Source organism: Schistocerca americana, chromosome 8 (genome assembly GCF_021461395.2).
Source record: "Schistocerca americana isolate TAMUIC-IGC-003095 chromosome 8, iqSchAmer2.1, whole genome shotgun sequence".
NCBI classification, from domain to species: Eukaryota; Metazoa; Arthropoda; class Insecta; order Orthoptera; family Acrididae; genus Schistocerca; species Schistocerca americana.
In genome coordinates, this window is record NC_060126.1 from 465,470,458 (window position 1) to 465,497,685 (window position 27,228).

Here is a 27,228-nt window from a genome sequence, read left to right on the forward strand (position 1 = left end):
CTACTTCCAAATTTTATCTTTATGGCTAGCTCGAGTCAGCACCCAAAGCGTGTGTTGTCGAGGGATGTGCTTATCCACCACAGTGAAGAACTTTTACAAAACCCTCATGTAACTGTTTATAGATTATTTTTCATCAATGTGGCATCGTTATTGAGTTGGATTAATGGAGGATAGAAGGGAGTCCATTTTGTCTGTACAAGAGCTTTACACATATGCTCAAACAACTGCAGTGAGAGATGCTATGGCAAAGAGTTTGTCGAGAAATGCTATTTTTGTGACATTCATCTTGACAATGAATGCATTGTTAAAATTAGAACATTTGGGACTTGCACAGATGAGTACCTAAAATTTCCACCTATACACAGGATAAGAATGGTAGGGAAGGGAAGATATGGTAGCTGCAAGTACAAATTTAGATGCTGATGTCTGACTTGGATCTGCTGAGGGCAAGGCAGATATTTTCTCGCCTACATTAGAACTTCAGTCTCCACCTCCAAAATGAGTGATTATTACTGGAACGGTCACAGTTCGGACACAGTATGTTGAAACAGCATTACTGTCACAACTTGTTTTGATGATGAAATCTAGAAAATGTGATCAAAACAATATTCTCACAACATACACTGAGGAGTCAGACAAAACAGCTATTGTCTGTGTCCTTTCAGCATGACAGAGCACTGGGAGCAATTGTGTATGACCAACAGTGACTAATCAACTTTCACATCCACAGAATTGAAGCAGGTCAGGTGTGCTTGAGGTTAGCTGAGATCAGATACAGGGGCCTACGTGTGTACTATAAAGCTTTCATGGTTCTTCACATAACCTTGGATGCCACTCACTGCACATTCTTCATATTAGCATCTAAACTTACTTGCTTCAAACAAAGTAAAATAATCATATCATATTTTTACAATTTGCTATCTATGATCTGTGATTTACAACATGCAACGTATCACAACAAAACTAATTAGATTCTTTTTTTTAATTTTTGTTCTGTTAACATCAAGTGAAATGAATGATATTTCCTATCAAAATTCAACTGGTAATAACAAGTCGCTACTGTAACAAGGGATACATGCTTTCCTAAAAAATGATATGGATATAACTATAGTTTTATGAAATTTAAAAAAAGGAAAGCCCCATTAAGTACAGAAGTTTGTGACTGCTGAAAAAAAGTTGAATTTTCTTTTATGTAAATACCTGAATGTTGACAATCTTGCCAAACTTTGAAAAGTGATTGTTGAGATGTGTTATATTGTTTAGAGGTCTTGGCACCTTCTTCAGCTCAAGTGAACAATTGTTCGGATTTTTGTGTCGAGGTCCCAGGCGGTTGAAATCAAATCCTGGTTTTTTCTTTGCTGCTACTTCTCTCGCCTGAAGAAGACAGAAACCACACAATTCTATTAACTTACAGATGAGATTCAAACTACTTGCTTATCAGTATACTCGACTACAAGGGTATTAATGTAGGGCCAGCCACATTATTTTGTAACATCAGATGAAACCAGATTAGGGAGAATGTCTTTGCAGTGAATATATTCTTATTTTGGAAAGTGGAGTGCAAGATCATCACATATAGTGGTTTGTCACGTTTTTTTTAATTTCTGAAATTAGCCAATACAAAGAAATAGTTAAATTTGTGAGTCAAAAATTTGTTTGTAGGCTATTACAATTGACACAATCAAATTTGTTGAGCTTATCAGGTCCCAGTCCACAAGTCACGTAAGCGTGGTGATTTTACTCCATGCAAAGATTATGCTGAGGTTTTCAGTATGAAATTCCATATTCCTTGAGCGTATTTTCAATGTGTGGGAGCAAGCTAGTCATTACTGGTGCTCTGATTACAAGTGAAATCATTATGGTTGTCACATAAATTTTATCAGCAACTATTCCGAGTTCAGCAACAACTGAAAAGAAGCAGTAGGTGTTATTTTATGGTATGTTGATAATTTTTACTTTTGGACTGTTTAACTAAACCTGAATGAAACACAATTTTCGTGCCATACACATTTCACCTTTATTCTTTGCAGGGCATCTTCAGTGGCCTGCAATATGTACACATCTTTACTATTTAGTTTACATTTTGGGACCGTGTATATACAGATTATAAACACGTATGACACAAAAATTCAGTTGTAGTTAGGTGGTCCAAAAGTAAAAATTATCAACACACAGTAATATTACATGCAACTGAGTATGCACTAAACTGAAGATATACATCTTCTGACAAAAAAATGCGCATCATATTTGGTGCAATCAGATCTACTCCAGCCTATTGGGTTTCACTGTTAACCGGTATAATACCTCCCGATCTACGCAGACATACTGCCCTTATGAGGGAATTCCATAAGATCTCCACGAATTCTAACCTACCCATGCATAGCGACGTGCCACTTTTAAATCATAAAGAGACTGAAATCACGCCATCCAACTCTGTGCAACGCTGCTGACATTGTTGCTAAGGATTTCAAACCCCTTGAAGAATGGAAAGATTGGTGGGAAGCAGTGACAGATGTGCGCCTGCATATCATCATCTCAGGTGCTAAACTTCCAACTGGATTCCACCTACCACGCAAGACCTGGACTACCCTCAACAGAATCAGTATCGCCCACACCCGACACACAAATGCTCTCTTTAATTGGAAGAAGCTGGCTAATACAGCCTGTGACCGCGGGGCTCAATACCAGACTATTCACCGCATTGTCAGTGAATGCAGGACTTCCTGCTAGCAACTCCGGATGCAGTGTGCTGGATTGAAAGACTGGATACTCACTTGTAAAGCCAAATTTAAATTTCTTGAGTGCAAATACTGTACACATGTATATGTAATTTAATTTTATGATATTTCTATATTAGCCATATGCTAAATAAATAAATAAATAAGTAAATGAATCACTCATAAGCAGACACATGAAATGAAACTTCTCAGGTTGTGAAGGTATGTGACATTATTTCTGTGATTGCAAAACCATGTTAAATTTACAAAGAACTTGGCAGCATGAGCCCACTTTTAAGTATAATGTTGTACCCCCCTCCGGCCTGGATCCACGCACTGATTGGTTGGTAAGGGTATCAAAAAGCTGTTATATCCTCTCCTAAGGGAAGCTAGCCACCAATTGTGTAATGGATCCTTAATATCGTGGATACTAGCACTGGAACAGAATCAATGTCTAAGCTGGTCACACACATTTTATTGGAGGCAGATCTGTAAATACTGAGTGACACGGGAGTACCTCACTATCATGCAGACCGCTGATAGAGACATATGCAATGTGTGGACAAACATTGACTCGTTGAAAAATGGTACCACAATACTGTCACACAATTGGTAACACGAGAACACAGTGCATCAGTTGCATATTGTTTGTGCCATTAGAGTTCCTGCAATCACTACCAGACCTGAAATCATACCCAATGACTCCCCACATCATGACGCCATGACTAACACTGCTGTGCCTCTAAACCACATTGAAAGAATGGGTCTTCTTCCCAGTTCGCCACCATACACTCTGATGACAGTCATACAGGATAGTGTAGAACAGCAATTCTTCACTAAACACAATGTGATGCCATTCATCAGCAGTTCATGTTTCCGAGTCGCAGCAACACTCCAAATGCAGTCGTTTGAGTTATGCTGCTAAAGGCAACCTACAAATGGGACAGTAATATCCTAGTACCAGCTGCTACTAGTCTCCAAACCAGGGGGTGTGGAATGACACAGAATGTTCTCAGATAACAGGCGCAGATGTGAAGAGATGACAACATGCTTGGAGCACAATATGGTAAGCTACCTCATGACGATCAGACACGGTCAACCAGAACCTTGACAATGAATATGCCTACCGTCACTTTCCTGTTCAGTCAAACACTAGGCCACACTCACACAGAAATGCCCTACAAATCTGGATACTGTACTATTTGAGCAGCCACCCAAATGGAGACCCAAAATAAGAATCCCATCAAACACTGTCTGGTGATGACAACTTTGTTTCACAGGAGTATACAGCAACTCCATGTCCTTCACAGTAATGAAAAAACTTTGACACTATTCAAACACATTATATACCCTACCAGACAGGGCAACAACATTAAACACAAACACCACCACAGTCATCTGGTGGCCACTCTAAATGTCATACACAATTGCGACTGTAATCATTCACATACCTGCCTATGGTTACGTACATGTGCAGTTACACTGACAGCTAACAGTGTCTTCTGGTTGCTTCACCTTTTTCATCATGCAAAGTATATTTAATATTTTTGTTAATTTAACAAATCCATAAAAATTTCACACGGCACACACAAACAGTGAAAAATAAATATTTAATGAGTGAAAGTCCATTTTTATTTGTTGTACTTCTTATGAAGCAGAAGCTCCATTAATCAAGGTTGCCAAGGCTTTTTGTCGTGCATAGTTGTCAGAGGAACTATCAATGGAAACTGAAATTTGCTTTACAAATTACAATCACGTAGTGCTGTGTTATCTGCTTACCAATGTACTGTCAACCCAGGATATGTGCCTGTCGTGTTGTACATGTGCTGCCTACTACAACTAAACTGGGGGTGTACATTTTTCCATCTGTGTCGCAAGCTAAAAATTGGGCAAATTGCAACAATTTTTAAAAAACCTGCACAATGTGCCTTAGTAGCTAAAATTTGACAGTGCATTTCTTTTACCGTTTTCTTCCTGTATAAAGAATTTCAGGGCAGATCTCAACATGTTGGACTGGATTGTTCCCTTGTAAGTTCAGTCATTCACACACACACACACACACACACACACACACACACACACACACACACACACACACACAAATCAACACTGCTGTATGAAAACATTGTCTCATGGTACGGTCGTCGTCTACCTGAATCAAGACACTACGAGGAATTTGGCGAAGTACTAGTTTTGGTGTTTGGGATCATTTCATAATCCGAGGTTGTGCAAACTACGTACACTTAACATTTTTTCGAATTTGCAACGAGTTTAATATCCATAATAAATAACAGTTTCCTTTGTGGTATCATTAAGTGTTAACAACAGAGATGAAACTGATTTAATTTTATTTGGGCTTTCTTTGCATATGCTTGGTAATAGCATCTGTCTTTGTGCAGTAATGTGGATGCAGTAATGTGGAATTCAATTAATGTTTTCACCCCCCCCCCCCCTCCCCTCCCCACCACCGCAGTAATGTGAAATCCAGTGATGTTTTCACCCCCGCAAAGATGAAATATGAAGAATCATTTATTTCTTGTGAAGACCTATTCCCCCCCCCCCCCCCCCCCACCACCACGTTCTCTCATCACTGCTGCATCTCCTTATTTGTCGACTCGTGTTAGGCAGGGAGGGATGTACAAACAGCTGTTATAAGTGGTTTTTTGTTTGGTAAAAATGAGTAACTTCACAATTTAAAAAAAATTTGCAGATGGTTGTAGCGACTAAAATTTTGACAGCGCATTTACTTTGATATATTCTTCCAGTGTGAAAAATTTCAGGCAGGGTTTCTAGATATTGGACTGGATCTATCAGTTTTTAGATGAAAAATATTTAAAACAATAGCACAGTTATTACATGTCTTATTATCCTATTGACAGTTCACTGGTACACCAAAACGAGTGCAAAACTCAGTAAATTCAAGTTACATGCTTGTCACGGGCAATAATTACTTGCTCCAAGCTACATAAAAGTAACACGATTCCACGAGCACTCTAAAATGGTGTAAATACCTCATTAATTCTCAGCTTCCAAATTTATTTTATAAGATTACTTTTCTGTTTTGCTCTCCTGAACATGTTACTTTGCTTTTGGTGATGATGGTATCATGTAATTTTCTCTGAGTCAAGAGATCATTCACTGAAAATTTAATTTCCTGCTCATTTTAATCTTTGTTCTTTTCAATTAATTTTGCCGCTTTTTAAGCGTCTGGTCAAACAAACCTTTGGATATTTCCCAAATTGCGAATGTCTATGTACATTCAGGTGCAAGAACAGAGTACAATACACATACACTGAAAGTTTTGATTTATACATTTGCTATCAAGGCTGTACAGACACCTAACTAACACACTCTCTCTCTCTCTCTCTCTCTCTCTCTCTCTCTCTCTCTCTCCCCCCCCCCCCCCCCCCCCCAACAACCTACCTTCCCACAAATATAAGAATATAAATGCCAGGAGGGAACCACATCCATCTGGGACGAATTTTGTCCTGGACACACAAAATAAATAAACAAACTCAGTGAAAAATGTGACAAGAAGTTTGTGGCAATAATTGACAAATTTTGAATCCAAATAAAGTAAAGGTACAGTAATTGACAGTAAATTCTTCTGTATGAAAGACGGTTGTATACCTGGAAGAATCCTGGAGATACTAAAAGGTATCAGACAGCTTACATAATGGTAAGACAGAGATTTAGGAACCAGGTTTTAAATTGTAAGACATTTCCAGGGGCAGATGTGGATTCTGACCACAATCTATTGGTTATGAACTGCAGATTGAAACTGAAGAAACTGCAAAAAGGTGGGAATTTAAGGAGATGGGACCTGGATAAACTGAAAGAACCAGAGGTTGTAGAGAGTTTCAGGGAGAGCATAAGGGAACAATTGACAGGAATGGGGGAAAGAAATACAGTAGAAGAAGAATAGGTAGCTCTGAGGGATGAAGTAGTAAAGGCAGCAGAGGATCAAGTAGGTAAAAAGACGAGGGCTAATAGAAATCCTTGGGTAACAGAAGAAATACTGAATTTAATTGATGAAAGGAGAAAATATAAAAATGTAGTAAATGAAGCAGGCAAAAAGGAATACAAACGTCTCAAAAATGCGATCGACAGGAAGTGCAAAATGGCTGAGCAGGGATGGCTACAGGACAAATGTAAGGATGTAGAGGCTTGTCTACAGGAAAATTAAAGAGACCTTTGGAGAGAAGAGAACCACTTGTATGAATATCAAGAGCTCAGATGGCAACCCAGTTCTAAGCAAAGAAGGGAAGGCAGAAAGGTGGAAGGAGTATATAGAGGGTTTATACAAGGGCGATGTACTTGAGGACAATATTATGGAAATGGAAGAGGATGTAGATGAAGATGAAATGGGAGATAAGATACTGCGTGAAGAGTTTGACAGAGCACTGAAAGACCTGAGTCGAAACAAGGCCCCGGGAGTAGACAACATTCCATTAGAACTACTGATGGCCTTGGGAGAGCCAGTCATGACAAAACTCTACCATCTGGTGAGCAAGATGTATGAGACAGGCGAAATACCCACAGACTTCAAGAAGAATATAATAATTCCAATCCCAAAGAAAGCAGGTGTTGACAGATGTGAAAATTACCGAACTATCAGTTTAATAAGTCACAGCTGCAAAATACTAATGCGAATTCTTTACAGACGAATGGAAAAACTGGTAGAAGCGGACCTCGGGGAGGATCAGTTTGGATTCCGTAGATGTGTTGGAACACGTGAGGCAATACTAACCTTAAGACTTATCTTAGAAGAAAGGTTAAGAAAAGGCAAACCTGCGTTTCTAGCATTTGTAGACTTAGAGAAAGCTTTTGACAACGTTAACTGGAATACTCTCTTTCAAATTCTGAAGGTGGCAGGGGTAAAATACAGGGAGCGAAAGGCTATTTACAATTTGTACAGAAACCAGATGGCAGTTATAAGAGTCGAGGGGCATGAAAGGGAAGCAGTGGTTGGGAAAGGAGTGAGACAGGGTTGTAGCCTCTCCCAGATGTTATTCAATCTGTATATTGAGCAAGCAGTGAAGGGAACAAAAGAAAAATTTGGAGTAGGTATTAAAATCCATGGAGAAGAAATAAAAACTTTGAGGTTCGCCGATGACATTGTAATTCTGTCACGAGACAGCAAAGGACTTGGAAGAGCAGTTGAACGGAATGGACAGTGTCTTGAAAGGAGGATATAAGACGAACATCAACAAAAGCAAAACAAGGATAATGGAATGTAGTCAAATTAAATCGGGTGATGCTGAGGGGATTAGATTAGGAAATGAGACACTTAAAGTAGTAAAGGAGTTTTGCTATTTAGGGAGTAAAATAACTGATGATGGTCGAAGTAGAGAGGATATCAAATGTAGACTGGCAATGGCAAGGAAATCGTTTCTGAAGAAGAGAAATTTGTTAACATCGAGTATAGATTTAAGTGTCAGGAAGTCGTTTCTGAAAGTATTTGTATGGAGTGTAGCCATGTATGGAAGTGAAACATGGACGATAACCAGTTTGGACAAGAAGAGAATAGAAGCTTTCGAAATGTGGTGTTACAGAAGAATGCTGAAGATAAGGTGGGTAGATCACGTAACTAATGAGGAGGTATTGAATAGGATTGGGGAGAAGAGAAGTTTGTGGCACAACTTGACAAGAAGAAGGGACCGGTTGGTGGGACATGTTTTGAGGCATCAAGGGATCACAGATTTAGCATTGGAGGGCAGCGTGGAGGGTAAAAATCGTAGAGGGAGACCAAGAGATCAATACACTAAGCAGATTCAGAAGGATGTAGGTTGCAGTAGGTACTGGGAGATGAAGAAGCTTGCACAGGATAGAGTAGCATGGAGAGCTGCATCAAACCACTCTCAGGACTGAAGACCACAACAACAACAACTTCTGTACACACTGCAGTAGAAGAAAATCAAACAAATTTCCGTGACTATACCAAGCCTACTCTCTTTTTTGGAACATAAGGTGAGATTCCTTAGGGGAAAATACAAGCAACTTTCACAATTAAATACAGTCTCAAGCTGAAATAATGGCGTAATAGTTTTTAATTGCACTCAGAAACATGAATCAACTATGACTAGTACTGTCATGCGAGGTAGATTTCTCAAAATGGGGCAGTAGCTACTCCTAATTATGCCTCACAGCTTCCCTCTCCCCCCTCCTCACTCCTCCACCATTCTCACTGATGAAATTTTTGAGAACACGTGAAGAACTGATACGATTTAAATGTCTTGCATATGGTGCTAGAGAGTTTGTGGCATGTATCACAAGCTACAAAACTAAACAGCAAAAAACAACAATTGTTTACTTCCAGTTTTAATATCAAGCTCTCATTTCACCCATCACTCTCAGATGGCCTACCGTTACTCTGTTGCCAGTCTGATTCACCCTGGATCAGTGCACAACAACCTAGAATATTCTACATATTTTCACAGGAACCTGCTTCAAACTACAATCAGTGTAATGTAATAATAACAGACAGTGAAATACGTATAAAAAAGACTATGTCTCATGGTGCGTTCATTGTCTACCTGAAAAGAGACACTACGAGGAATTTGGCAAAGTACTAGTTTAGGTGTTTGGGATCATTTCATTATCCGAGGTTGTGCTCTGTCACTACTGGCCACGGTGCTTATCAGCATTAACCTCTGGTCTTCCTTCTGACCAGACTGTGATCTATTGCTGGCGTCATGTCATTATTTAAAGTACAGTTCGACTCCTGGTGCCTACAATGTCTTTTGAAGCTCTTATTTTTTCAGGGTCCAGAAAAACAAACATTCATCAAAGGGAGTAGTGGGTATCAGGAGTCAAACTCGGCTACAAATAGCAGTGCACGACCAACAATAGCGCACAATCTGTTTGTAGTCCAGGCAGCAAGTAGGCACAATAGCACAACTCGCAGCATCTGAAGATGACTGTCAGTTGTCAAAATACTGGCACAAAATGGAAGCAACACCTCTGGTGAACATCCAGAAGCATGCTGTTAATCAATCGTACAGAGAAAATATGAAAGATCAAAACTGGAAGCTGTTTTATTGGAACCACAGAGATACTGGTTCAACAAATTAAACATTGTCCAATAGCTATTTTTGCAAAGGGATGGCCAAGGAAGACCAATAGACACATTTACTGATGAAATTGTCAAAAAAGTCTATGACAAGAATCTCACCACTCACCAACAGAAGCGCACAAAGTAACAGTGGATGCATCCTGTGAATCTACTGTAAAACAGGCAAAGTCAGTCCCATCAGCCATAAAAGTTATTGAGGAAGTATTTTGGTATGTGGACGACTCAGATTTCTTAGAAAAAGGAAAAACAATCACTGCAATATTACACTGAGACACAGGACTACTCTGGCATGAAACTGAGGAAAATGTGACTCCATTTAGTGAAAAGGTAAAGCTCAAAGGGTCATTGCAAGCAGCATCTAATTTTGATTTTCCATGTTGCCCTTTTTTAAAAAATAATAAATAAACAAATCATCATTATGGTTTCTCCATGACAGCGTCCAACCCGGTACAGATCATAAACACTCTAACACTACTCAGGAGTAGTTTGCATCAGCTTCCTACATACAGTCTCCTTTACAGGTGAACCACTCTTTCCTAAAATTCTTCCAATAAACCAAAGTGACCAATCGTCTTCCCTACCACAATTCTCACATGCTCATTCCATTTCACATCACTTTGCAATATTATGCCCAGATATTTAAATGACTTGACTGTGTCAAGCAGTACACTAGTAATACTGTATCCAAACATTACAGGTTTGTTCTTCCTACTCATCCACATTAACTTACATTTTACTCATCCACATTAACTTACATTTTCCCCACATTTAGAGAAAGCTCCCATTCATCACACCAACTAGAAATTTTGTCTAAGTCATCTTTTATCTTCCTACACTCCCTCAACTTTGACACCTTACTGTACACCACAGCATCATCAGCAAACAACCGCGTATTGATGCCCACACTGTCTACAAAATCGTTTACGTATACAGAGGACAACAGCAGTCCTCTCACACTTCCCTGGGGCACTCCTGACAATACCCTTGTCTGTAATGAACACTTGCTGTCAAGGACATTGTACTGGGTTCTATTATTTAAGAAGTCTTTGAGCCACTTACATATCTGTGAACTTGTGCCATATGCTTGTACGTTTTTAAGTTGCTTCTCTACACCAGGTACGCTTATTTCTATGTCGTCCATATGGGAGTCTGTCCGATGCTCAAACGACGTTATGTTTGTATGGTTCTCCTGCATGAACGACTTCCGGAACGTGAAATTTAAAACTTTGGCTTTCGTTTTGCTATTTTAAACTGCCACACCAGATTGGTTAACAACTGACTGAATGGTAGCCTTAGACCTGCTTAGCAACTTTACAAAGGATCAGAATTTTTTTGGGTTCTCTGCCAGGTCTTCTACTAAGGTGTGAGAATCTCTACTAGCCTTCACTTGTCATCGTTTGTGCATTCTCTTCTGAACAGTGGGGAGGAGGGGGGGGGGGGTTTGCACATGAGTGCGTGCACATGTCCAACAAATGGTGAAAATGCTTCTGATATATTTTTACAGTCTGCTCTGGGCCATTTGGGAACCATTCCTGTCGCACTTCCCATATTACTGTCATAATTGGAGACAACACACAACACCATTCTTTGAATTAAGTTATACAAATATGTTGCAGCAGAACATGCCAACCATTACGTCATTTTTCTTGGCCTTCCATTCCATCAACATCTGCTTATTCTTCAGGCTGTTACATACTCTCCCTTCTGCAGTTTTTCATTTTTTGTGAATTCAGGGAACTCTTTTCTGTCTTGCCACACTGTTCCAAATACATCTGCACTCTTATTTGTTAGTTTGCCAACTGAATCTGCGACTAGTACACCAACTGTCAGTGTAAATACAGTAGCCGTTTCTGAGCAAATCGTATGTGGCTCCAAAACAATTTGACAAGGTGGTTTGTACTCAGGATGAGTGCTACTCTACAGCACAACTTTACCACAATTTCAAAAAATGTATGCCAAATCTGCTACTTTCAAAGGAATAAATTGCTTGCTTACAAGACGTCTTTTCCAGAGATTCATCTATATTAACATCCCTTTGTGATCTATAAATGGATCTGAATGTGTTCCCAGCTATTCCATAATCAGTTGTTCTTCAAACTGTTTTCTGTTTCCAGCTCCTAGGTATTGTCTGCAAAGTAGAGGCATTCAAACATAAGTTTAAACCTGTATTTCATTAATTCACTTCCTAAAGTGTAGCGTGTCAAGTTATTCTTCCTTGGAAAGTACAGTTTTGTGTCCTGGGTTCCGCAGAGTACCCTTAAAGGTGAACGTTCCAAGCAGAGTTGTCACTTCATCACCTGTTGTGTCCTTCCAGCTGCGAAATTCAATCTTGCTACTCAACTGGGACAAAAAATCATGAACTAATGCACATATAAGTTTACTTGATCAGCTATTGTTTTGCACCATCAGTGGCACATTAATGCCAAATTTACCAGTACCCAAAAGTGATGTCAAGATCAACGAATATGTCCAAAAGCATACTGTAGCAACTACTGCAGTGTCATACTGTCACGACACGATTATGAATCGGTGCCACTATCTTTCCTCATCATACCCATCTAGCAAACTTCCTGAGCTGTCACTAAAGCTGTCGTATCCCTGAAAGAGCTTTTCCACTATGGAATGTGATGATATACTCCTTTTTATCATTATGAAAGATCACTCACTATAGTTGGAGTCATGAACGATGGCGGTCAAGTTCAGGCTTGTTCTGCGCACCTACGCCACATACGTTCCGACAGCCAATGAGCAGACAGTATGTCCTGAGCGCTCTGCTGTCAATTCCATAGCTAATGCTAAGGTTAACCGTGATCGTAGCGAGTTGTTTAGTGAATTTCGATTCCATTTGTTGCGAGTTATCATCGCTGACTGTGGTGGTAAGTGATAAATTCTGGATAAGTAAGCGAGAGACATGCTTTGCAGCATACAAGCTTTCTTCAAGCAGAAAGCACACGCATGCGCATACCGGAGCTGTGGCTTGGAATCATCAACAAGCAATCCCCGTTTATGACTCAACATGCACGAACTGCTATCGATCGTGGATCGGACTACAATAAATAAAAAGAAAACAGCATGAAAAGTGTGTTATATCACCATCACTAGACTCTTGAGACAAATTTAGAATCAACCAAGAAACTATTCTCTTGACTGACAAGAGGTACCATCATGTGGAATAAGTTTTAACTGACAGCATAACATCAATGACCTGTATCCCACCATTGCTATTAACTATAGGCACATAATTCTGCAGATGGATAAAACCATTGAGTAGGAATATAGTGGGTTGGTACACAAATTGGCAGAATTTTTCCATAAGTTTAATAAGATGTTAGTCATGAATAGTATATTCTCCTTCACTATTTACATCAGTCTGCCAATGCTGGAGTAATTTTTCAATTCCACAACTTCCAGAATCAAGTGGACTTCAGGTGAAGAAGTTGTCAAGCCATGTTCAGAGTGCATTTTCATCTGGAAAGGCAGTTCCTTGTAGGTTGTTCGATAAAGAGCAGAAAAGGTGAAAATCTGTGGGCACAAGATCAGATGAATAAGATAGGTGTAGAATGACTTCCCAAGCCAACTTCCATATAGTGTTTCTTGTCAGTCTAGCAGAATGCAAGCGTACATTACGTGGAGTTGCACGACTTCACACAGTCTTCCTGGTCGTTGCTCTTTAGTTGCATCTGCACGACATCTCCGTTGTTTACAATAAATTTCAGCAGTGATGGTTACACCTTGGGGAAGCAATTTGTAGTACACCACACCGTCGCTGTTCGATCAGACGAATAGCATTATCTTTTGTAGATGCGTGCAGGTCTTTGGAGGATGAGGCGATGCTTTGCTTGGGCAAACCATTTCTTTCTTTTCCTTATTTTTTTTTAGCATAAAGACATGATTTCTTGTCACCAGTAATGATACAAGGTAGAAATGGTCTGTGTTGTTCACAAGCCCACTGATGACAAGCAAACACGAGATGAACATACGGCCACCCACCAATTTTTTATGATTTTAGCTCATGTAGTACCCATACACCAATTTTTGAACTTTACCCATTGCAAGCAGATGTTGCAAGATGGTGGAATGATCACAGTTCATTACATTTGCGAGTTCATAAGTACTCTGACATGGATCATTGTGGATTAACGCATTTAAATGACCTTCATCAAATGCCAATGGTCTTCCTGAACATGAAGAGTCACTATTATCAAAATGATCCTCCTTAAAGCGAGAAAACCATTTTCTTCCTGTACTCTGTCCAATGCCATTATCCTCATACATGGGGCAAATGTTTCTGGCTACCTCCACTGTAGGCACCCCTCTACTGAACTCAAACAGAAGAATACGTCGGAAATGACATCTTCAACTTTTATAGTCCTGTCTTCCTCAATTATCAATATACCATAATGTCAGAAATGATACAATTTTGCCACTTGGCACTCCATTTTCTTGTGCCCACAGCTCCACTCACTATCTCCTAATGACAAAATGTAAACTCAAATAGCAACAGTGAACTACAAATAAAAATTACAACTGATAAATAAACCCACAGAATCCAGAATACCGACATGCAAAACAAAAACACTATGAACGTATGCACCAACCTAATATCTGCGATGCCTATTTGGTGTATCTCTCTCTCTCCCTCTCTCTCTCTCTCTCTCTCTCTCTCTCTCACACACACACACACACACACACACACACACAAAGAGAGAGAGAGAGAGAGAGAGAGAGAGAGAGAGAGAGAGAGAGAGAGAGAGAGAGAATGGGATCAACTGACTTCACCAGAACTGACAAATCTTTATCAATGACCCACTATTATTGTGTGTGTCAATATTGCACCTATAACCATGAAGCTTGGGTTTTACAAACCACAACTGGAGTCGTGAAAAAAACCTCAGATCAGAAAATAAAGATATCTGCAGTTCAACATACATCGGAAGTAATTTATTCCATACATTTAACAATAACTTTCTTAAGTTATCTGTTTTACGGTTCTTTTGCAAATGTGTCAATGTCTACACACGTGTATGTTCCCCATAATCTCTGTTGTCCACTCCACACAGTTCCAAGTTTCAAAATCTCACATGTTGACTCTACTTGACGGCATTCTAGCCTGCCTACCACAGCCAATTCTCTCTTGCCTTTCAGGACTGATCCTCTCTCTTGTCTCCCCCCACAAATTCTCTATGCTTATTTTCAGAGAGGTAAGTGCTAATTTACTGACTTCTAGAAATATTTTTCTACTTCAAAAGTACCAAGGCATAATGTTCCAGAAGAGGGATTTGGATTTAAATTGGAAATTCTCTCACCCAACTGCTATGTGTCGACAATGCAGTTTCCCCCTCCCCCACCCTCCTTCCATCCAACTGTCAGACCATTTGCTGTGCCCAGGTACCAAAATAAAAATGACATTAGTGCCATTTTCCACTGGCGGGATTTACAGTAAACTGCAAATAAGCACCAAAATCGTCGGCACTGGATCGACAACAAAGCTATCGAAATACCACCAATTGTGTTTAGGAGATGTGGCGACGCCATGTGAGAGCCCATCACAGGTGATGGAATTTAATAGACTTTGTATTTTGCCATAGCCAAACAATAAACAAGTGCATGGCTCAAAACTTTTAAAGCAGATGACCTCACCAAGGGTGTAGTGCACATTGATTGCCAAATCAGTCACAAGTAAGTTGCAACTGCAGCATGGGACTTTCATCTGTAAACTGATGCTGCATTTCATCTCAGTTGGCTACTGACCTGATCCACTGGAGTGACATTCCTCTTGCCATAGTGTGCAGCCTGGTAAGCTTGCTGCTGCTCCGGATGCTGCTGCTGCTGCTGCTGCTGGTGTTGTTGTTGTTGCTGCTGCGTCTGTGGCTGTTCCTGCTGTCCCACCTCATCTGTCACCGGCACACTGATCAGCTCCCGCTGAGGTTGTGGGTTGTATGCCACGGAACGGTTTACAGCTCCACGAACTGTACCGCCACGCATACCTTAAAATACATCTTATATAGTACCACAACAAACAGCTAAGAGAAGTTTGTGAGGCAAAGTGTGAATTGCAGATAAAAAAATTCTAAATGACGGTGATGATAATTCAGCTTTAATTTAATCAGCCTCGTATCAAACACAGAGACACTGTGGAGAAATATTATTTTATAGATACCCTGTAATTTGTCTGCCACAGCAGTTTAAACTTAAAGGTAAATATCAAGAGCTACCTCAGTTACTAAGAAAATGCTTTAATTTTCACTTTCAGCCACATTTGTATAATGTTGTCAGGTGACTTTTAGAATGGTGCAACAGAGATGCACATTATGATACGCAGCTGTCACTAATATAGGACATTAAAGAATCCTGCACACCTCAGTATTCACAAATGCCCAATACCTGAGTAGTCAAAACAGCTTCATTAACATGTAGCCCTTTCACAGTTTCTTTATAATGCCATGCAGCACAAATACCTTTGTAAAGTAATAATGGTAAGTCAAGCAAAAGTGAGCTGACCACTCATCTTAAGTGTACACACTGACTCACTGCACTTCTTACTCCATACTATACCATCGAGACACATGTTAAATAAAACGAGTTGAAGAATTCCGTAAAAAAAATTTCTTTTCATTTATGACCCGAAAGTACGTTATACATACAAGAGTTGTAACAATTCCAAATTAAGTAAACACCACACACAGCTTTGTGGAAAATTAGTATGAAAATAGACTTTGTGAACTGTAAGAAAATAAGTCACTGCTGAACTCCCAAATATTCAGCTTCATGGAAGCTACAGGAGAAATCCTGTAAGAGGAAGACATGTACATGCTTGCTAATTAGAAGAATCAGGAAATTACATTTGTGGTGTTTGCACTGTTATCAAAGTATGACTATCCCCACATTACATCGGTTAGACCATCAGCGAGAGCGCACCGCTAGTTGCTGCTACTAATAAGGCGAATACAGCGTTCGTGTGTTACATATTTTTATGAGCTTCAAACAGGAGCGACTTATTTTCAGCTATCTGTGTAGTTATTGGTTTATTTTTGTAATTTCTTGTGTGTTCGAGTGCTTACTAGGCACAACCTTTTATTTCAATAACAGTGTAGTGTACAGTACCACCGTTGCTATCGACCCTCGTATCGTACAGGCTCTTGTTTGTTTGGTTAGAACAGCTCAGTGTCGGTTAGACCGTCAGTGAGAGAGCACTTCGATTTCCTGCTGCTAATAAGGCGAGTACACCATTCATTTATTGAATATTTTTACGAGCTTCAAACAGGAGCGACTGCAGAAATGGAGAGGCACTGTGATTGCTGTGTACAGATGCGAGCTGAGTTGGCGACCCTTCGCTCTCAGCTCCAGGCTGCGATGGCTTCCATCACACGGCTGGAGGCTGTTGCCAAAGGGCATCACTATGGGAGGTCGAACACAGGGATGCGAGGGACGTCGAACACGCCCCACGTGTCCTCCGATCGGTCCACTACTGTGACCACCCCATGTACTGCCTGCACTGAGATTGACCCCTCACCTATGGTCGAGTCCAAAGTCTGGCAGGTTGCGAAAAACTTTCCAAGGGGCCAATCGTAGGGCCTCCCTGGTTTGTTTGACGAACAGGTTTCGGGCTTTATCTGTGGCTGACGATGTGTCTGAGCCAGATGCAGTCGTCCACCCTGTTCCAGAGGAAGCTTCTTGGCCCAAAAGGTCTGGGCATTCACAGAGGGTGGGTTTGCTGGTAGTTGGGAGCTCCAACGTTAGGCGCGTAATGGGGCCCCTTAGGAAAATGGCTGCCAAGGAGGGGAAGGAAGCCAGTGTGCACTCCGTGTGCATTCCAGGGGGAGTCATTCCAGATGTGGAAAGGGTGCTTCTGGATGCCATGAAGAGTACAGGGTGCAGGTGGTGGCTCATGTCGGTACCAATGACGTGTATCGCTTTGGATCGGAGAAGATTCTGTATGGTTTTGGGCGGCTAACAGAAATGGTGAACACTGCGTCTTGCTTCCCGTGATTAAGGCAGAGCTCACCATCTGCAGCATCGTCGATAGAACTGACTGTGGTCTTTTGGTGCAAAGCCGAGTGGAGGGTCTTAATCAGAGGCTCATGTGGTTCTGTGATGGTGTAGGCTGCAGATTCCTTGACTTGTGCCATCGGGTGGTGGGTTTCTGGATTCCGCTTAATAGGTCAGGAGTCGACTACACACAGGACGCATCTACACAGGTAGTGGGGGCTGTGTGGAAGGGATTGGGCGGTTTTTTAGGTTAGAAGGTCTCAGGGAACCACAGACAGTCCGTCTAAAAGTGGGTAGGTAAAACACAAAAAGGTAGTTGAAGAAACAATCGGTATTGTAGTTGTAAATTGTCGTAGCTGTGTTAGGAAAGAACCAGAGCTCCAAGCCCTAATAGAAAGCACTGAAGCTCAAATAGTTGTAGGTACAGAGAGCTGGCTAAAGCCGGAAATAAGTTCAGCCGAAATTTTCAAACGATCTAACAGTGTTCAGAAAGGATAGATTAAATACAGCTAGGGGTGGAGTATTTATTGTTGTCAGAGGTAGTCTGCCTTGTAGCGAAATTGAAGTAGATAGTTCGTGTGAAATAGTATGGGTAGAGGTTATACCTGACAATTGGACTAAACTATTAATTGGATCGTTTTACCGATCCCCGACCCAGAAGATATAGTTGCTGAACAGTTCAAAGAAAACTTGAGTCTCATTTCAAGTAAGTACCCCGCTCATACAATTATAGTCAGTGGTGATTTCAAGCAACCCTCGATATGCTGGAAAAACTATACGTTTAAAGCCGGCGGCAGGCATAAAACGTCATCCGAAATTGTACTGAATGCTTTCTCAGAAAATTATTTGGAACAATTAGTTCATGAGCACACTCTAAGTGTAAATGGTTGAGAAAGCATACTTGACCTTTGAGCAGCAAATAATCCTGGACAAATAGTGGGTATTGTGACAAATACAGGATTAGCGACCACAAGGCAGTTACTGCTAGGCTGAATACCGTAACACCTACAACCATCAAAAAGAAACGCAAAGTACATCTATTTAAAAAAGCTGATAAAAATGCTCTTAACACCTTTTTAAGAGACAGTCTTCACTCCTTCCGATCTGATCATGTAAGTGTAGAAAAGTTGTGAAATGTTTTCAGAGATAATATTGACAGCAATTGAGAGATAAATACCACATAAATTAATAAGTGATGGTACTGATCCCCCCTGGTACACAAAACAGGTCAGATCGTTGTTGCAGAAGCAACGAAAAAAGTATGCCAAATTTAAAAGAATGCAAAATCCCCAAAATTGGCAAAGTTTTACAGAAGTTCGAAGTATAGCACATACTTCAATGTGAGATGCTTTTAATAATTTCCACAACGAAATTCTGTCTCAAAAACTGGCAGAAAACCCAAAGAGATTCTGGTCATACTTACAGCACACCAGTGGCAAGACGCAATCAATACCTTCACTGAGCAATAACAACAGTGAAGTCACTGATGACAGTGCCACTAAAGCAGAGTTATTAAACATGGTATTCTGAAACTCCTTCACCAAAGAAGAAAAAGAAGAAGAAGTAAATATTCCTGAATTCCAATCAAGAACAACTGCTAAGATGAGGAACATAGAAGTAGATATCCTCGGTGTAACAAAGCAGCTTAAATCACTTAATAAAGACGAGGCCTCCGGTTCAGACTGTATACCAGTCAGGTTCCTCTCAGATAAAATAGCTCCATATTTAGCAATTATATACAACAACTCACTCACAGAAAGATCTGTACCTAAAGACTGTAAAATTGCTCAAGTCACACCAATACCCAAAAAGGGAAGTAGGAATTACGGGCCTATATCACTAATGTCAATTTGCAGTAGGGTTATGGAACATATACTGTATTCGAACATTATAAAGTACCTCAAAGAGAACGATTTATTGACACACAGTCAGCATGGATTCAGAAAATATCATTCTTGTGAAACACAACTAGCTCTTTATACCCATTAAGTAATAAGTGATATCGACAGGGTACGTCAAATAGATTCCATATTTTTAGATTTCCAGAAGGCTTTTGACGCCATTCCTCACAAGCGTCTTCTAACCAAACTGCGTGCCTACAGAGTATTGCCTCAGTTGTGCAACTGGATTCGTGATTTCCTGTCATAAAGGTCACAGTTCGTAGTAATAGATGGAAAGTCATCGAGTGAAACAGAAGTAATGTCCGGCGTTCCCCAAGGAAGTGTTATAGGCCCTCTGTTGTTCCTGATCTATATTAACGAGATAGGAGACAATCTGATTAGCCATCTTAGACTGTTTGCAGATGATGCTGTTATTTATCGTCTTGTAAAGTCATCAGATGATCAAAACGACCTGCAAAATGATTTAGATAAGATATCTGTATGGTGCGAAAAGTGGCAATTGATCGTGAGTAAGTAAAAGTGTGAAGTTACTCACATGAGTACTAAAAGAAATCAGCTAAATTTCAATTAAATAATAAGTCACACACATATCTGAAGGCTGTAAATTCAATTTACTTAGGGATTACAGTTACAAATAACCTAAATTGGAACGATCACATAGATAATATTGTGGGTAGAGCAAACCAAAGACTGTGATTCATTGGCAGAACACTTAGAAGGTGCAACAGGTCTACTAAAGAGACTGCTTACACCAAGCTTGTCCACCCCATTCTGGAGTATTGCTGTGCGGTGTGGGATCCGCGTCAAGTGGGACTGACAGATGACATCGAAAAAGTACAAAGAAGGCAGCTCGTTTTGTATTATCACGAAATAGGGGAGATAGTGTCACAGACATGATTCGTGAACTGGAGTGGCAATCATTAAAACAAAGGCGTTTTTCGCTGCGACGGGATCTTCATGGAATTTCAATCACCAGTTTTGTCCTCCAATTGGGAAAACATTCTGTTGGCACCCACCTTTTTAGGGAGAAATGATCATCACGATAAAATAAGAGAAATCAGGGCTCCCACAGAAAAATTTAAGTGCTCATTTTTCCAGCGTGCCCTTCAAGACTGGAACGGTAGAGAGACAGCTTGAAGGTGGTTCATTGAACCCTCTGCCAGGCACTTTATTGTGAATAGCAGAGTAATCACATAGATGTAGATGTACATCCACAGTGATATTAGTCACAGAAATGAGGTCAAAGCAGGGTGATTAAGGAAGCAGGATGAAGCACATTTAAGGCTTGAGTGAGCACTTAGTTCATTAACTTTAGTTTGTGATTTTAGTTTACTTAACCTTTTGTACATAAAATCTGCCCTATTAAGCAGGTCAGAAGTTGTTCTGTCGTACTACGTACATCACTCTCTTAAGCCATCTTCATACAGGACACACGGTATCTGACGTTGACCTGTACGTGGATGGGAAATCCGACCTCACGAGACACTACACCTGATTCACACGGGACATGCCAGTTAATGTGACTTTCGACTGTAGTGCTCCCCAATGGCAGCTGTTGGATGTACCTGGCTGAATCACACAAATTTTCTTCTTCTTCTTCTTCTTTACATAAATGGACACACACAATAAGTTAGTTCCATTAAAATACACATTTTCTCCCCTGTCCAAATGCTAAAAAAACTTCAATATCCATTAACATATTTTAAGGCAAAAAGGACAGTGCCATGTCCAGTCAGTAGGGGCACTAGCTTAGAAAAGTCACAAAGTGAGAGAAACTCATTCCAAGAGAGGGGGCACTTGTATTTACACAACACTGAATATTACAGAAAATTTTTATGTTAATTTGATAAGAAAGTCCCTTAACCTTTCACATGAAGGTGAAAAAAATTTGGTGCAGCAAGACACGAACACGCTATGCATTGTATCGTGACTTGGTGCTTCTACTAACTACGGTACACAGAACTTCTGCATTCTGCAAAAAATGAACTTTTATTTTATCTCCTGAAGGCTTTAATCACAAATATATTATTAGCTGACATTTAATTGTAACAAACTGCCAGCAACAATATGTTTTGATGAATCTTCAATGTGCCATTATCTTAAAATGGCTTACTTTCATAACAAATACATTATAATATGAAAATAACTCAATACCAAAATTCTTTAATCATGACTATGGCTTTCCTCATCATTTTATTACAGCAAATTGTACCAATAATGAAACGTTTTGAGATCCTCAATGTACTGGGTGCTTGGAAACAGCGTATATTCATAGGACGTAAATTATAATATCTGAAAATGACAAATACAATATATCTCTTAAATTCTGCTTGTGATGTAGACAGCATTCTTGCCTTTTATTGATTCAACCTCTCGTATCATGTTGACAAAATATCACAGAACTTGTTTTGTATTTGATGTGAGGCAATGACTCCTTAATTTGAAATAACTGGAAGTGACATCACAAAACTCTTGCAGCTCCATGTCCACATTAGTTAAATTCATTCCCAGTGAGGACGGATTTAGGTCAGGAGAGCATATACGCTGATGCACTGGATTCAACAATAAGATCTGTGTCAAATAACACCTTATTTGTGTCTACTTCTGCTGTAGGGTTTACCACTATGAGCTGACACAGTATTCGAATATCTGGTGCAGTCTGTTGGTTGCTTGCATAAACATACAATGAGCAAATGTGATGGATACTTAAATATTTTTCTTGGAGTGACAGCTACATATCTTAGTTGCTTCTCTGTTTTGATGTGCTACAAGCCACCAGACAATGCAACAGGTAAAGCAATTTTTAAGTTGCAGCTGAGTTGGTGATTTACATTTAACTGAAAATGAAATGGAGAATGCATCTTATTGTTAACACTAAATAGTTTGTAAAACTGCCACACAAATATGTGTTATTCAATGAGAAATACACTCATTCACAGTCTTTTCTCCACACAGGAAATGAGATTTTTTGCTATTGGAATACACACAGTTCATTCACTAATAATGTCGTCAAGTATGGCAAGCAATGGTGAAGATAACTATTAACACAATCTAGTAGTGTTGCCTCTGCCACCTGTCAATACAATGAGTATTAATTGAGAGTGTAAGGCTACAAAATGGTTTAAATTTTCACACAAAATGTCAATTTTTTAATGTTTTGCATATGAATATGTAATGAAGTTGTTATAATTCTATTATACTGATTTTTTTATTTTTATGCAGAGTGTGTAGTCAAAAATTATTTAGCTGTGGTTCTATAGCTGACCATTATTAGGGGTGCACATTGGTTTAGACTGAACTTCACAATGTTGCAAATATAAAATGCTTGAAGACCAGATATGTTCGGATGCTAATTAGCTCCAGCGAGCAAAATGTAATACTGACGAAAATATAATACTAAGATACCTACAAAATAATGTGGATTGCATTTTATGTCACAGCAATAACAAAATTTGAAAGTTTAATTTATTTCGTGTTAGATTATTTTTGAAAATGGTCTCTCATTTAACAACTGAAACATCTAAAAAGAGACTTTGGTGTGTTTGATAGTTTGGACTCTTTCAAATGGAGCTGCGGTAGACATCTGGTGAACATCGGATAGGGAAATTATCGGCATTCTGTAATAGTTCTTTAACCACTGTTCTGGATCTTGTGCACTGATGTTCAAGTTTAATTTTTAACAGTCTTCTGTCAACATTTATAAACCTGACTGATAAACCATAGACTTTCAAATCAAAATTCATTGAGACACACTCCTCTCATCTCATAATGGAGTTTCACACAGCAGAGTAGAGAAAAAATTAACAACTCCGGCAATAAAATAAATATGGAATGTTGTTAGAAAGGAGACTGGAAAAGTAACCACTGGGGTAGGTAGTATTACTGTTAAAGAGAACGAGACCATCCTAACCAACAGTACACAAGTAGCTAATGTATTTAACAACCATTTCTTAAGTGTTAGGAGAAAAAATTAGTGAGAACAGTTCAAAAGAAAAAGCTAGGCAGTACATGGAAGAGTCTGTTTTGAAAAAAAATGAGATTAAGTTTCACCTAACAACCTCTTGTGAAATAAGTAAAATTATTAAATCTCTGCAAAACAAATGTTCTGTTGGAGTAGATGACATCTCTATTTTCCCAGACATGTTAAAATATGCCATTGTCAGGCCTCTCTACAAAAAGGGGGACACCACAGATGTCAATAATTATCAGCCTGTATCCTTGCTTACAGCATTCTCAAAAATCTTCGAGAAAGTAATGTACTCAAGACTGGTTAGCCATCTCAACAGGAAGGGATACTCGGTAAATCACAGTTTGGATTTCAAAAATGATGTTCCACTGACACAGCAATATACAATTTCACTGTCCACACAACAGTCTTTAAATATTAAAATGTCACCAATAGGAATTTTCTGTGACTTGTCCAAAGCATTTGATCGTGTAAGTCATGACATTATGTTACAGAAATTACAATTCTATGGTATAAATGGAATAGCATATGAGTGGTTTAAGTTATACCTACAGAACAGAAAGCAAAAAATTTCCTTATATTGGTCAAGTGATTTAAATAAGTTTGCCACTTCATCTAACTGGGTGAAATAACATTAGGTGTTCCACAGGGTTTAATAATGGGTCCCCTTCTGTTCTTGATATATGTGAACGACCTCCCTATCTGAAACAGGAAGCTGAACTGACATTGCTGATGATACAAGTATCATTATTAATCCAGTAAAAGAAAGTCAAATTGAAAATGATACAAAAAAGTTCTTTGGAAAAGTCATTAATTGGTTTTCTGCATGTGGGCTTGCTCTAAACTTTGAAAAAACACAGTACATCCAATTTTCTGCTGGAAAAAGTACAGTTCCTTCAATAAATATAACACATCAACAGATTCAGTAGACAGGGTAGAGCAAGTTTTTGGGTGTACATATAGATGAGAATCTTAATTGGAAAATTCATATTTTGGATCTCCTACAGCAACTAGGTTCAGCAACTTCTGCTATCAGAATAATTGCCAATTTTGAGGATACAGAAATTAGTAAGCTAACATACTTTGCATACTTTCGCTCTCTGATGTCATACGGAATAATATTTTGGGGTAACTCAACATTTAGACAAAAAATATTCACTGCTCAAAAGAAAGTGATTAGAATAATGTGTGGGGTTCATAGCCGCACATCTTGTAGGCATCTTTTTAAAAGATTGGGAAATCTTACAACAGCCTCACAATACATCTACTCACTAATGAAATTTGTTCTCAACAACATGGACCAGTTTAAGAACAACACTGACATTCATAATTATAATACCAGAGAAAAGAAAGACTTACACCATATCTTTATTTAAACTTACGACCTGTCGCCTGAATATGTTTCTTATATTTCATTTTATCTATTTCTATTATTGTGTTATAATTTCATGTATTGACTCGTTCCATGACCATGGAGACTTCTCCTTAATTTGGACCCACGGAACAATAAATAAATAAAAATATCCTTTGCTCAACCTATTTTTGGCACAGAAAGGGGTAAAATATACTGCTATAAAAATCTTAAACAAATTAGCAGATGAAATAAGGTGTCTGACAGATAGCAGTAATAGCTTCAAAAAAAAAAAATTGAAATCATACCTCCTTGACAACTGCTTCTATACCATAGATGAATTCTTGAATAGAAATAAATAAATCTATAAATATAGTATATGCATTTTGTGCCATTTAAGGAATGGGGTAAATTGTAATATATATATTAAAAAATTTTGTTTCATATGTGCATTTCTTGTGCATTTGACACGTTCCACATCATAGCAGCTACCGTACCATGGGATTGATCAATGGAACACGCAACCAACCAACCAACTCCCAATGTCATACGATGGTTGTTTGTTTATACTATGCCAATTAATCACTGTCACATACTTTTAGTGGCATTCTTAGATTGTGTAGTGGATCATTCTGAGACCAAACACCTGTGGTACACACAGTCCCACAGAATGCGTGTAAAAAGGAGATGACAGGTAGAGAGATAGACAAAGACTGTTGTGAAAGAGGGCACAGGAGTGTGTGTGTGTGTGTGTGTGTGTGTGTGTGTGTGTGTGTGTGTGTGTGTGTGAGAGAGAGAGAGAGAGAGAGAGAGAGAGAGAGAGAGAAGAGAGAGAGAGAGAGAGAGAGAGAGAGCTGGAGTGGAAGAGCAAGGAGAGAAGAAGCAGCCAACAGACCACGGCTAGGAACGACAACACAAGATGTACTGTAGAGCCACTTCAAATGGTCCGTACTGCAGTTGTCAGTCAGATGGGCCATCAAAATATTTCATATAAATTGTTTTGTGTTGTGATATTTTCCAAAACTAAAAACTTTTGGTCAATGTGAATGATGTTACACACAAATGGGGGCAAAAAAAAAAAAAAAATGTACTGGCTCGAACTGTGTTCTTAAGCCAGATGCTTGTGTCCATTTTAGGATCCTCTAATGACAGCCACAACAATGAGATAATAAGTTGTATAGAATATGATCTATCTGAACACTACTAGTCATCTTCAAGTGTGTCTTTAAGTTTAAAAAAGTGAGATCGTGGCTGTTCTGGACAAAGAACACAGTACATAGTATGGTGACAAAATTTTAGTGAAAGAGGTCGGAAGTTCATATTTTTGTAAACTGTGAAGATGTACTATTAATTATGTGTAGAGAAGATATGGAAATAAATGTCAGGAGCAAGGTGGCGATGCTGGATACTGATATTTCTTTCTGTCTCATAGTATGAGTAGTACTCCCAAAATTCCAATCATCTTCCCTTAGTTGGTTGCTCTCCACAAGACAACAGTCCACTCCACTGCAAGAGGTTCGGGATTTTCTTAGTTCTCTGTGTTCACAATGTTAGTCCCAGCCCGAATTTTTGCTGTCTGCCCCATTTTGTCTTTTTTATTGGTCATCATCATCATCATCATCATCATCTAGAGTTTGCTTTACTTTTCTCCACTTTCCCAAGATACAATCTCACTCACCATTCAATATCATTGCTAATGTTCATCTCTCCAAAACAGTACACCATACATAGACTGTTCACAAGGTACGTATAAGTTCAAGGCAGAGCAGATTGTGTGTATGGCTTTAAAGATATGAATAAATGTCATGTGGCTGAGTCACATACCAGTTTGAAAGATCTCATCCCTCTGATTTTTGTTATCGATGGTTGTTACATACACATCTGATTAATTCCACTTCAAAACAATGTCAACAGTAGATGAATTACCAGAGTGCTTACTGTAGATGTAGAAATCACAAGGAGTGGCGTCTCACTTAGTGGTATTCCTTGAAAGTTGCAATAGGAAACTACTGATTCGACTCAGGTCACACACAAATTCTTACGGGAAATAAAACTTCTTTTTTTACTGAGGTTTGAAGCTCCTCTTGATGTCTGCCATGTTTGCAATTTAAAATTGGGTTATTTTGAAAATCAGCCTTATGCAAACACAATTAGTTTATTTTTATATTTACCCAGACATGCTCCAACACCTATGTGTCATCTTCTGTGGGTCAAATTTTTATTTCTGT

The 27,228-nt window shown here is 39.2% G+C and overlaps 1 protein-coding gene across 4 annotated transcripts in view; it reads right to left on the reverse strand.

Moving 5' to 3' along the window:
- Positions 1-27,228, reverse strand: part of LOC124545110 (RNA-binding protein 26) — a 266,987-nt gene that overhangs the window by 114,412 nt on the left and 125,347 nt on the right. For 3 of the 4 annotated variants that reach the window (XM_047123929.1, XM_047123927.1, XM_047123926.1), the window contains exons 9-10: positions 15,544-15,779; positions 1,201-1,374 (exon numbers count right to left, since the gene is read on the reverse strand). In XM_047123929.1, the coding sequence (XP_046979885.1) occupies positions 1,201-1,374; positions 15,544-15,779 (410 nt within the window). The remainder of the gene's footprint in view (positions 1-1,200; positions 1,375-15,543; positions 15,780-27,228) is intronic. The other variant, XM_047123928.1, reaches the window with a different exon arrangement.